At 35.7% G+C, this 10178-nt stretch overlaps 5 protein-coding genes across 8 annotated transcripts in view; 2 read left to right on the top strand and 3 right to left on the bottom strand.

Moving 5' to 3' along the window:
* Positions 1-4158, top strand: part of LOC113212172 (alpha-tubulin N-acetyltransferase) — a 6358-nt gene extending 2200 nt beyond the window's left edge. The window contains exons 8-13 of one of the 2 annotated variants that reach the window (XM_052277297.1): positions 83-370; positions 3091-3172; positions 3250-3308; positions 3395-3479; positions 3562-3614; positions 3703-4158. In XM_052277297.1, coding sequence (XP_052133257.1) covers positions 83-370; positions 3091-3172; positions 3250-3308; positions 3395-3479; positions 3562-3614; positions 3703-3754 — 619 coding nt within the window. In that variant the 3' untranslated portion in view covers positions 3755-4158. The remainder of the gene's footprint in view (positions 1-82; positions 371-3090; positions 3173-3249; positions 3309-3394; positions 3480-3561; positions 3615-3702) is intronic. The other variant, XM_026430781.2, reaches the window with a different exon arrangement.
* LOC113212174 (polyisoprenoid diphosphate/phosphate phosphohydrolase PLPP6) lies at positions 3635-5678 on the bottom strand. Its single transcript, XM_026430783.2, has 4 exons — positions 5495-5678; positions 5170-5322; positions 4985-5084; positions 3635-4907 (listed from the first exon to the last, which is right to left on the bottom strand). Exons 1-4 carry the CDS (start codon positions 5495-5497, stop codon positions 4507-4509), a joined length of 657 nt encoding a protein of 218 aa, XP_026286568.1. The 5' UTR covers positions 5498-5678; the 3' UTR covers positions 3635-4506.
* Positions 5679-6402: 724 nt separating this feature from the next.
* On the bottom strand, positions 6403-7659 carry LOC113212147 (NTF2-related export protein). Of its 2 annotated transcripts, none has more exons than XM_026430747.2 (6): positions 7535-7659; positions 7356-7425; positions 7195-7281; positions 6953-7097; positions 6717-6879; positions 6403-6513 (listed from the first exon to the last, which is right to left on the bottom strand). In XM_026430747.2, exons 2-6 carry the CDS (start codon positions 7368-7370, stop codon positions 6507-6509), a joined length of 417 nt encoding a protein of 138 aa, XP_026286532.1. In that variant the 5' UTR covers positions 7371-7425; positions 7535-7659; the 3' UTR covers positions 6403-6506. The 2 variants fall into 2 exon arrangements, with proteins under 2 accessions (XP_026286532.1, XP_026286533.1); XM_026430748.2 differs by having other exon boundaries at positions 7522-7632.
* Positions 7660-7672: 13 nt separating this feature from the next.
* Positions 7673-9383, top strand: LOC113212145 (protein SCO1 homolog, mitochondrial). 2 transcript variants are annotated; one of them, XM_026430744.2, is made up of 5 exons: positions 7673-7926; positions 7994-8207; positions 8286-8483; positions 8576-8781; positions 8864-9383. In XM_026430744.2, exons 1-5 carry the CDS (start codon positions 7852-7854, stop codon positions 8990-8992), a joined length of 822 nt encoding a protein of 273 aa, XP_026286529.1. In that variant the 5' UTR covers positions 7673-7851; the 3' UTR covers positions 8993-9383. The 2 variants fall into 2 exon arrangements, with proteins under 2 accessions (XP_026286529.1, XP_026286530.1); XM_026430745.2 differs by having other exon boundaries at positions 7714-7926; positions 8000-8207.
* The window catches only part of LOC113212146 (methylenetetrahydrofolate reductase), an 8600-nt gene continuing 7666 nt past the window's right edge, over positions 9245-10178 (bottom strand). The window contains exons 2-5 of the mRNA XM_052277290.1: positions 9995-10158; positions 9794-9922; positions 9528-9718; positions 9245-9420 (exon numbers count right to left, since the gene is read on the bottom strand). Coding sequence (XP_052133250.1) covers positions 9363-9420; positions 9528-9718; positions 9794-9922; positions 9995-10158 — 542 coding nt within the window. The 3' untranslated portion in view covers positions 9245-9362. The remainder of the gene's footprint in view (positions 9421-9527; positions 9719-9793; positions 9923-9994; positions 10159-10178) is intronic.

Genomic DNA, 10178 nt, shown 5'->3' with positions numbered 1-10178 from the left:
CCCCCCCCATACGCGCCTGGTGAAGGTGCTATTTAATTTGCTAAGCTAGGTCATTTTTTTTCTTTTTCTTTTAACTTTGCAGACATAGCTCCCTTCCTACTAACCAGTCTCCTGTCAAGACAAGTGCTTACAAGATACAGACGGCTGAGGAAGTAAATGGTTTGGACTCGCAAGCACAGATGCGCCCCACTTCCCTCCCTGAGAAGCTTAATGGGCCGTGTTCCACATCGGAATCAAACCATCCATTTGAAACCCTTGTTGATGTACCTGATGCCTCAGGTGACAATTCAATTGAAAATGGTGCAAATGCAGCAACTCCAGAAGAAGTTCCTGGCAAGCTTGATCTGAAATTCCACCACACCCATCTGTGGTAATCAGATAATTTCAGCATAGAAGAAAATGCCCTTCACTTAATGCACGTAATATTTGGGAATCAGCCTGCTACAGAGCATACAAACGCAAGCACCTATAAGGGCAAAAGTTTTTTGTTCCATTTTATTTATTTTATTTATTTTTATTTATCTATGCTACATATTCACTCATTTACTCACATCCTCACCTACAGTATTTATATACCTCTCCTTAGTCAGACTCTCAGAAAATTCTTTCGCCATTCCAACTTTACTAAAGTTTGAAACTGTACAAATGAGTATGTATACCATGATATGTTATCATAGGTACCGGCCTTATCTTTTTTAGTAATCAAGCTCTACACATTTAGTTTATCTTTCAGATGTTAAGTTCATTCCTCATGCTCAATTTTACAGGTTTTTTCCCTCAATCTTTTTTTTTTTTTCTCCAATTGAGGTCCAGGTGTTAATGTGTTGGTATTTCTTTACGTTTCTTGGTTCTTGATCACATTCTATTGTTGTTGTACGGTACGTTCTACAATATTGTTGTTGTTGGAGCACTTATATCTATACGTGGCATCAGAACTGCTTTCTCTGTGATCTCCTGCCAGGACTACACGCTGTTCATCTGGCAATAAACTATAATTGTATCGCACATAGTGTTTCAGAATATTGTCACACACAGCTTCTTATTACTTTTATAAGGAGTGGTTCAGGCAACTTAAATTTCATTTGAGCTTGATGGGGTGAGGGTTTTTTGCATTTATCATTTGACCATGACTAATACATTCCCACTTAGTGATAAATGGGGAATTTTAAATGTTGTTAATAATGTGCCTTAGAGTAAGTTCTCTTAAGCTTTAAGTCACAATTGGGTGCTATTTATTTGCAGTATAACCACTGTAAGGGACTGCTTACACACTGTGTGCTAGTCTCATGCATGTGCATGTGTGTTCTAATTTGGCTAATCGTAGTGTAAATTCCTTCAAAATCATTGAGCGGCCCACAATAGCATTCTTATCCATAAATGACTGTTAAATTATCTGCTTACAAAGAAGGCTTGGGAAGATTTATGTGTGTTGTGAAGGGTCATTCCTTTTGTACTTTTATGGCGCGTTGCTATTTCAATATTTCTATGGAATGAACTTACTTTCCAGTAATATGCCGAAAGATTTGTTGTTTCTAGTCAGTTTTGAAGTTGCATCATGAATGTTTCTTTTTTTTGACTAAGGTCTTAAGAGTGCTTCATTTTCTCTGTTATAACATGTGTATACACATACTCGTGATGGTACTAGATTTCAGGGTGAACCTTCACAAACTACCATAAATTTGTGTTACCACTTCTTTGCTTTAAAACTTCTCTTAATCTGTTATGTTGTATGTAACTGGTATCCATGAGTCACATTGACATTGAAACTTTCAATTAATTGGCATCTTTTAAAAATGGGAATTCCTCTGCTTTACTTGTTTGTCTTACTTAAAGTGTACTGTTAGTACACATGGGTTGAACTTAAAAATGTTCCTATTCTTTTCTAATTTATTAACGTTACTTGTATCCTTGTGCTGGAGTGGCCAAAGTACTTAATCTTCACACAATTGTAAACATTGAAACCAAAGATCTAAAGTCACAGCCATTATGGTAGTTTTTGAGCTGCTTAACCAGAGAAGTCATTACCATTCAACTCAAATCAGACCAAAACCAAATTAGAAAATATAGGCTGTTTGTGAATATGTGGCTGTGACGTATTGATTGTTGCTGTGCTAAAGCTTATTATATAACTTTGTTTTATAAATGTTACTTATGGAAAAAATTCTTTTTGTGTGAAACGAGTCTCAACTCCCAAAGATTTTTTATACTGAAAAATCAGACTGTTATTCACTTCAAAATTGACATGTGTGATGATTTGTCGTTGAATTTCATGATCTGCATCAGGTTGTGGTATGCATCCCTCATAGTTGGGATGATGTGTGAATTCCCTCCCCAGTTGTATTTATTTCCATGACCAATGTTCTACAATTTTAACTGTTTGACCTACCTAAGAAATAAATTGGCATCAGTGTTGAGAATATTAAAGCAGTTTTAGCCAGTAACATTATGAACAAGATGGAATCTCGTTTTTGTTGGTTTCCTCTATGAATATGTGGTGGATTTGGACTTTTCAAATTTTATGGTACTGTTGTAGAATTATTATTTTTCTTTCTTTAGAACTTGATGTTACATTCCATTTTCAGAAAATCTTTGTGTGGTTCAAATTTGCTACTTGCTATAAATCTGTTTTCCTAAATGGAAAAACTGTTGTTCTTTGGTTTTACACTGTTCTTTGTATTTTCTACCTTCAAAAATAAAAGTTTTAACCAAAATTATCAGCTGTAATCAAACATAAAGAGCCAAGCATGAATTTCTACCCAGCCTTCTAATCAGTCTTTACTGCAATTACTCATCCTTCTGTCACAGCAAAATAAAATAATGTATTTGACTGGATCAAAGAACAACATTTTAACTTAATTTTAACATGTTCTCTCAAAATTAATAATTAAAACAAAAGCATAATGGTGGTGAGTGTAACATGCAATAGCGGTGTTTTCCCTTGTAGCATCAAGCATTCAGATACGTTCTGAGAATGTTCCTATGGTTCTCTGAAGGTTTTGTAAACGTTCTAAGAAAGATGTGTGCTGCAAGGGTCTTTTACTGGTTGTACTAGAAATCTGTTCACGCAAGTCCAACACTCTTTTTTTTCAGTGAATATTGCGATGAATGGTCCACCAACCACCAGAGTGTGCCACTTGCCCAATATGGCCATTATTGGTCATCTATTAGTGGGGTGAGTGTTTGATACCAACATGAGATGTTCTTCATTGTAGACACTTGTCTGATTTTCCTGTTTACAATTTCGTACAGCTTTTCAGTGAGGATCAAGATTCTCAAACAGATGGTGAGATGTACCAAAATGGCAACAGGTATGAAGACAAAGGCAAGCCTATAAATAACTTTATCTAATCTGTCTCAACATTTTGTGTGTAATGTGTGTTGTGCTACTTATCAGTTCTAAACATCGCGTGCGCAAAGTTTCAAATATTCCCATGGGAGAGGACGTTGTGGATGTGGATGAGGCTGAGCCTCCAAAATTGGTGAACTTTCTGTCTATCAGTAACCATTTATAATAAAGCTTAAAATTACCCACAATGTTAAACTTATTTTTTCATTTTCCAGAATTCCGACCAGAATGATCATCCTTTCCGAGTTGGGACTAATGGTTCTCGGGAGTAAGTAAACAAGCAATAGCTTTGCTTTATAAAGCAGGAAAAACAGTTTATTCATTCAAAAATATTTTGTTTTCCTGTCCTGTTGCAGTGTCCGGATCAAGAAAACAATGTTTCAAAATCTCAGTCCTTACAGAAAGTGAACAGCTATTGTTGTTGGAGAGGCATATAAACTTGCCTTTCCAGCAATATTAGGTAATTAAGAAATATTTCATCTAGCAAGACAGTTTAGGACTTGATTCGTCACAATTACATTTGATTAATTAATACTGTACCAACACAGATTTTTAAAAAATTATACTGAGTGCCCATTAATTTTTGAATTTAAATGAGCAATAACACTGCATGAGAATCATTATTTTCTAGTTTGTATTACTCTCTAAAGCAGCAAAAATAATTTTATAAAATAATTAAAAATGTATACTTGATGAAGATGAAAAGCTGTACCTGAGTTCAAGTCACTCCATTTTATATTATCCTTGAGTTAAATGATTGAAAAGGTATCTATCTTTAACAAAAGTAAATATATGTAATACACCGATCAAAATGCTTGTAAATGTTAATTCTTGGACTTCCAAAGTCCCTCTCCACGGAAAACGGCTGAAGATAAATATATAGAAGTTTTGACTAGGAGAGCAGGGAAGTTAAGGAAGTAAATTAAACAAAGGTTTAAAGCTTTAGGACAAGGCATAAAAGTTCATATTGACTGATCATAATATAAATATTCTTAGTTAATCTCAAACATTAGCGAAACAAAATTAACACAGCTTTGCTTTGTTAGAATCAAGCATATAAAATCTTCAGTGGCATAGACATTAGGTAAACTTCAAGTCAGTACAACACGTTTGTTTGTGTTTTATCACAAGACAGCCACAAATACTTTAGTCATCAGTTATCACACATGGTAATCTCCTCCATCTAATTTTTCATCAGTTATCAGTGAAAGAATCCACACACAGTGCTCTTGATTAAACCAAATGTAGCTAATAAATAAACTCTCTAGAATTCCAACTGCAATACCTGCAGTAACATCTAAGACATGATGCCTTCGTAGCAGCAATCTTGACAATGACACAGCTGCCGCCCATAAAATTAGAGGAAGTGCCAGTAAATCTGATACTCCATAAACACGGGCAAAAAAGTGGGCAATGTAGCATGCTCTGGTAGCATGTCCTGACGGGAAAGAGAATTTGTCGACACTGATAGTTGCAAACATATCATTCTGATTGGCTCGAGGTCTCCTTCGTCTTGTTATTGCTTTCAAGAGTGCTACTATCACAATATCAACAAGAAGTCCTGTAAAAGAAAAAAATAAGTAGCTTTATGTTTACTGATTTGAACAAAAGACAATAAACAGGTGGATGAAAACGAACCTAAGTAAAAATTAACTTGCATTTGGTACAGGGATGGACTGTTCCACAGCCAGATGAATGCTAGCCAGCCAGCTAACCATGGGATTCCATGACAAGATATCTAAAAGGTTCAGTAAACATTGTTAATAAATGTATACAATAAAAATCAGGCTTTTTATGTCATCTATGTATCGTATGGAACACACCTCTAAACCTTTGTAGTAGGTATGCCACTTTCGACCGACAACCTTCTCAAATATGTTACATATTTTGTCAGTAACTAACACATCTACTTGCAACAAAGCCTGGAGGGATTGAGGAATTTCCCTTTTATCACTGACATCACCACTCTTTTTACCCTGCAAAAAAAATAAATAAAAAAATCATAATAACAAAATGATTAACTTAACAGCAATTTTAAACATAGATACAATACAATCAAACATGACAAGGCAAGCAGGTTAAAAGGTCATCTAACACTTAATAAATAAATGCAAAAAAAATTAAAGAAACACTCAGATTAATACCCACCATTGCACAAGCTAAATGTGAAGACTGATCAGTCAACAAGTTTTCTTTGATGACATGTACTTTTGCCTAGTTGTCATCAATCACAAACTTTCTGTTATCAATCTGCTGGCAAGCTGGACTTTAGTACTTCAGTGACGGTTTCAGTTTCAGTCAATCTTTGCTGTTCCTCTGGCACTTGTCAGCGATTGCAGCGATACGTAAAGAACTTGCGCGAGGCTACCACTCCTGTATGAAAAACTGTGTTGTTGAGTTAGGGGGGGGGGAGGGGGGAGGGTACACGAAGGAAGGGAACTCCCCCACTTCCAGCCACCCCAGAATCGAATCATCTTACTGTTTCTAACGGCTGACATATCAGCTTGATTGGAAGAGTTTAGAAATCTATGGCACCTCTACAATAAATACCTCAACATTGTAAACAAATTTTTTATTTCTTGCACATATGACGCAACAGTTGTCGGTGCTGCTAGATTGAAATGTGTTCAAAAAGGAATAAACGAAGTTTGCAATATTTAGTACTTTAGTACAGCGCCCATCTTTAGTTGACTTGGCAAGTAATCAGCTTACATATCCCGGAAAAAAGTTTGGAACTACAATTAAGTTATGCCCTTAGTGTTTCCCGTAGGTGAGTATAGACCTTTTCACCCACAACTTGGCAACAACGCAAATCACTGTAGTTAAATTGTAATTTAGGAAAATTTTCAAAAAGTAATAACACCTGTCTCTAGTAAATTTTCCAAGGAATCCAGTGGTGATGAGTAATTTGGTTGACAGACACTCAAAATACGGTTTCTCTCAAGTATAAGATTCTACTTGCGGCGTTGCCACGTTGTGGGCGAAAAGGTCTATTATGTGTAAAAGACTGTACCAAGGTTCTACTATGGTTCAACAATAAATTAATTAAACTGAACTCAACTAAAAAAATGAAAGTTTTAATTATATCTCAGCATTATAAAATGCTGAGATACTGTTTGCTTTTATTACATTGCTTGCACTGAAAGCTCTTCTCTCATATTCAAGATCTGAAAAGAAAGGAAACAGAAACATTCATTTTGGAACCAAGATTTAAAACCAGCTTGTATTTATGCTGCTTAAAGTCTGTATAAACTCTCATTTGTTTCAACATGGATCGTCCAGATTGGTTCCTCTTTCTTCTCCCCTTTACTCCCACAAACCAATCTGGATGAATCACATCCAATCACATAATAATTTGGTTGATACTTACTCAATAGGTTCCTGTAACCGAAAACAGTCACTAACAATCTTCCACTTGTCGGCAGCTGCAGTTATTAGAAATGTCTGTTGGAACGGTTTTGTTTCGCCACTGCCAAAATGAACATGGCCAGCGGCCTGTATAAGTAATGTAAATTGCCCAGCCACAGCTTCTTCTGAAATATTAACAATAGATTTAAGTCTGTGAATCTTAAAGACAACCAAAACAACTGAATTCAGAGTACAAACCGAGTACAGGCTGACAGTCTAGAGATGTAACAGTGTGTTGGGATGAAGGTAGGGCTTCCAAAAACTTTTGGATTTGATCTTTACCGACAGATCCCGTTCCATTCCAAACAAGTACTGCTGTGTCAATATAATGCCTCGACAATTGCTAGACACAAACGAAATAAATTGTTAGCTGACATTAAGTAAGGTGGCAAGTGGAGAGAACTTGATTAACAAAAATAGAGTATACACTTAAAACTTACATGTCGCATACGATCTATACTTTCATAATATAACTTTGTGAATTCTTCTGCAACATTGCAAGCATTCCGTATCTTGTCCTTCAATTGCTATGAGGGAAAAAATTGAGCTATCAGCTAAAAAGTTTACAGAGAACCTGAAAAATAGACAACGAGATGCGTACCTCCTTGGCGATCATAATGGCTTCACAAAATAATACTCCAGCAAGGTAGAAACATCAAAGCATCAAAGGTCTGAAAAATTGGGTTGTGATTAATAGGAAAGTGACGTAAATGCACACGTAAAAAAATCAAAACTTGGGAAAACTTCAAAATGGAATCAGATTTTACTTTTTGGGGATACCTTAGGATTTGTTGTAACTTTTTTTCTTTAATGACCAGAAAGCCGAGCCGACGAATCGACGAATGGAGTTGGTTATGTGGTTATGTTTACATGCTCCGCGCTCCGCCCCCTTCTTTCTCTTTTTCTGATTTCTACTTAATATGAGAAATTCTTATACTGAAAGCTTTCTGCTACACAACATAGCGATGTGCGCTTTTCTAACCTCCATCCTTCAAAAAGCTACAGTTGTGTAACGTTGTTCCAAACGCATTTCGTCCTGCCACTCAGCTCCAATCGACCACAGTTGTTTTTCCGTTTCGTTTAATCGATTAGGAAACATGGCACTGTCTCTGTTAAGAACTGGAACTTTGGCGATTATGCGCCAAACCCCACAAACCCGATTGTTTGCGCCGGTTAGTGTGTGAAAATTTATCACAATGTCTTGTAAAAATGGAATGCTATTGAAATATGTTACTTTAGTTACAGCTTCAAAGATGTACTCCTTATCTGTTGAGGTTGATGAGCAATAAATCATCAGATCCAGAAAAACCAGTTAATGTCCAACTTCCGAAGAAAAAATCCAATTTGGCAGCTGACAAGACGCCAATATCTTGGAAAAATTTAGGAATTTCTGTTGTTGTATTTGGGATCTTGCTAAATGTGCTCTGGTACTTAAAAAAGTTGCGAAAGGAAGGTAATTATTGTTATCATCACATTGCACATTTGCACATTTGCGATAAATTTCAGATCTAATTTTTGCATTTGTTCTCAGAAATTGAGAAGAACAAAGTCCTATCTATTGGAAAAGCAGCAATAGGTGGAGATTTTGAGTTGGTAGACACTTCAAAGAAAGTGGTCAGCAACAAAGACTTTGCTGGCAAATGGGTTCTAATCTACTTCGGATTTACACATTGTCCAGACATTTGCCCAGAAGAGCTTGAAAAAATGGCATTAGTCGTAGATAATATTGGTCTGTAATCCTATTTCATATTTCTTTGAAATTTGCTACCCCTAATCATTCTTTTGGAGTTTAATTTCTTTTTTGTTTCTCCATTATTCTAGATAAGGAAAGATCTGCATCTGTATTCCAACCTCTATTTATAAGTGTTGATCCTGAGCGAGATACTCCAGAACTAATTGCAAAATACACTGCAGATTTTCATAAACGCCTTATGGGTCTTACAGGAACTGTTGATCAGATCAAAGATGTTTGCAAGAAGTATCGTATATATTACAGTGCAGGACCCAAGGAAGACGGTGATTACATTGTAAGTAGTCGTTTTATTTATTGCGGGTATCCTAAAACAAGATTCAAGTATATTATTAGTTCTATTTACTTCCCACATATAGGTGGACCATACAATCATCATGTACCTCTTGAACCCTAAGGGCGAGTTTCAGCAGTATTATGGACGAAATAAAACTGCTGCTGAAATAACCAAAGATGTACTTGTACGAATGGCCATGTACAAAGAATGATTAGGAAGTACCAAACTTGGTTTGCCATTTACTTACTCTTTATTGTAAATCCTGTTTTCCTAAGATTACAACAGGAAGTCACTAGCGTCTATTTGCTATCTAAATGTGATTTTATCTGCAAACCAGCATGAATAATGAAGAAAGTGTCTTATCTTAGTTTGTTACAAAAATAATAGCGCATAGTGTATGTATGTATAGTATAGGTAAATTTGACATGTTGACAAGTTCTGTAGCATTAATAATTGTTACCTCTTATCAATCTTTCAGTCAAATCTTTGCTGATACTTTTACTGAGTTACAAGTTTCAGTGTACAGACATGTAACATTTGCATTTTTGTTTTACATTATTCTTATAAGGTTTTGCATTAAATTATAATATGCCTGAGTTTAATTCTTCATGTGGTAGACACTTTAGCACTGATGAGACCCTGTAAGAGGAAAAATGGACTCATTGCAGACGTGTTTTAATGCACCTGTCTATTCTAAAAAATTCTCTAAAAAGTGACACCTAGTTTGGAGTAGTGCTGTTACATACCTATTTAATGTGAAAATGTGAATACCGACGCAGTATGAAGTTTTCTGTAATCCTCTTATTAGATCTTGGAAAAGACGAAGTCCATACTGCTTCTCTTTATTTATGTCTTGGATCTTTTTAAAATCTTGGTACATTCTTGCTGGAACGCTTATTTGGCATGTCGAGATGAATTTTTTAAAGCTGTCAAAGGACTGAAGGAGGCAGACACTAATGTTTATAAAAAGTCCTCTGTTGTCTTAAAGGATATAGCCAACTTATCGACTTACCTGTATTAAGTAAAGCCCAGGAATAATTGGGACCGTAACTCCCAGATTAAAACAGTGTTTTAAGTAAGTGTAATATTCATCCACAGAGGAAATCATTTGAGTAAGTATGAAATCAGCACCTTCATCAACCTGTATTTAGGTAGTATTAGTCAAAATTAAATTTCATGTAAGTATTTTCAAACCATTTAAAATGGGCACTGCCTTCTTTTTTAAGTATAGTAAATCCTGTTCCAGTGATGTTGCTTCTGGATGTCCTGTAGGGTACCCTGCTACGCCAATCTTGAATTTTGAGCCAAAAACCTGCTTTATAAAATGAACAAGGTCAGAGGCGTGGTGGAATTCTGCTTCGACATCTCTGACTTGATCTGTGGCGAAAAAAAGTAAA

Source organism: Frankliniella occidentalis, unplaced genomic scaffold (assembly GCF_000697945.3).
Source record: "Frankliniella occidentalis isolate FOCC.00 unplaced genomic scaffold, Focc_3.1 Scaffold9, whole genome shotgun sequence".
NCBI classification, from domain to species: Eukaryota; Metazoa; Arthropoda; class Insecta; order Thysanoptera; family Thripidae; genus Frankliniella; species Frankliniella occidentalis.
Note: the sequence above shows the minus strand (reverse complement) of the source record. Positions and strands in the feature narration are given on the sequence as shown.

Bases quoted from the DNA above. Each gene is read 5' to 3' on its own strand.
- LOC113212174 (XM_026430783.2), bottom strand. The intron at 5,085-5,169 runs GTGTGTTCCATA...TGAACCTTTTAG, and splicing joins CCTACTACAAAGGTTTAGAG to ATATCTTGTCATGGAATCCC. The intron at 4,908-4,984 runs GTTCGTTTTCAT...TTTCTTTTACAG, and splicing joins GCAAGTTAATTTTTACTTAG to GACTTCTTGTTGATATTGTG.
- LOC113212147 (XM_026430747.2), bottom strand. The intron at 7,098-7,194 runs GTAAGTTTTAAG...GTTTGTGTCTAG, and splicing joins GTATAGATCGTATGCGACAT to CAATTGTCGAGGCATTATAT. The intron at 6,880-6,952 runs GTTTGTACTCTG...TTAATATTTCAG, and splicing joins AGACTGTCAGCCTGTACTCG to AAGAAGCTGTGGCTGGGCAA.
- LOC113212145 (XM_026430744.2), top strand. From the start codon at position 7,852: ATGGCACTGTCTCTGTTAAGAACTGGAACTTTGGCGATTATGCGCCAA. The intron at 8,208-8,285 runs GTAATTATTGTT...ATTTGTTCTCAG, and splicing joins AAAAAAGTTGCGAAAGGAAG to AAATTGAGAAGAACAAAGTC. The intron at 8,484-8,575 runs GTCTGTAATCCT...CCATTATTCTAG, and splicing joins ATTAGTCGTAGATAATATTG to ATAAGGAAAGATCTGCATCT.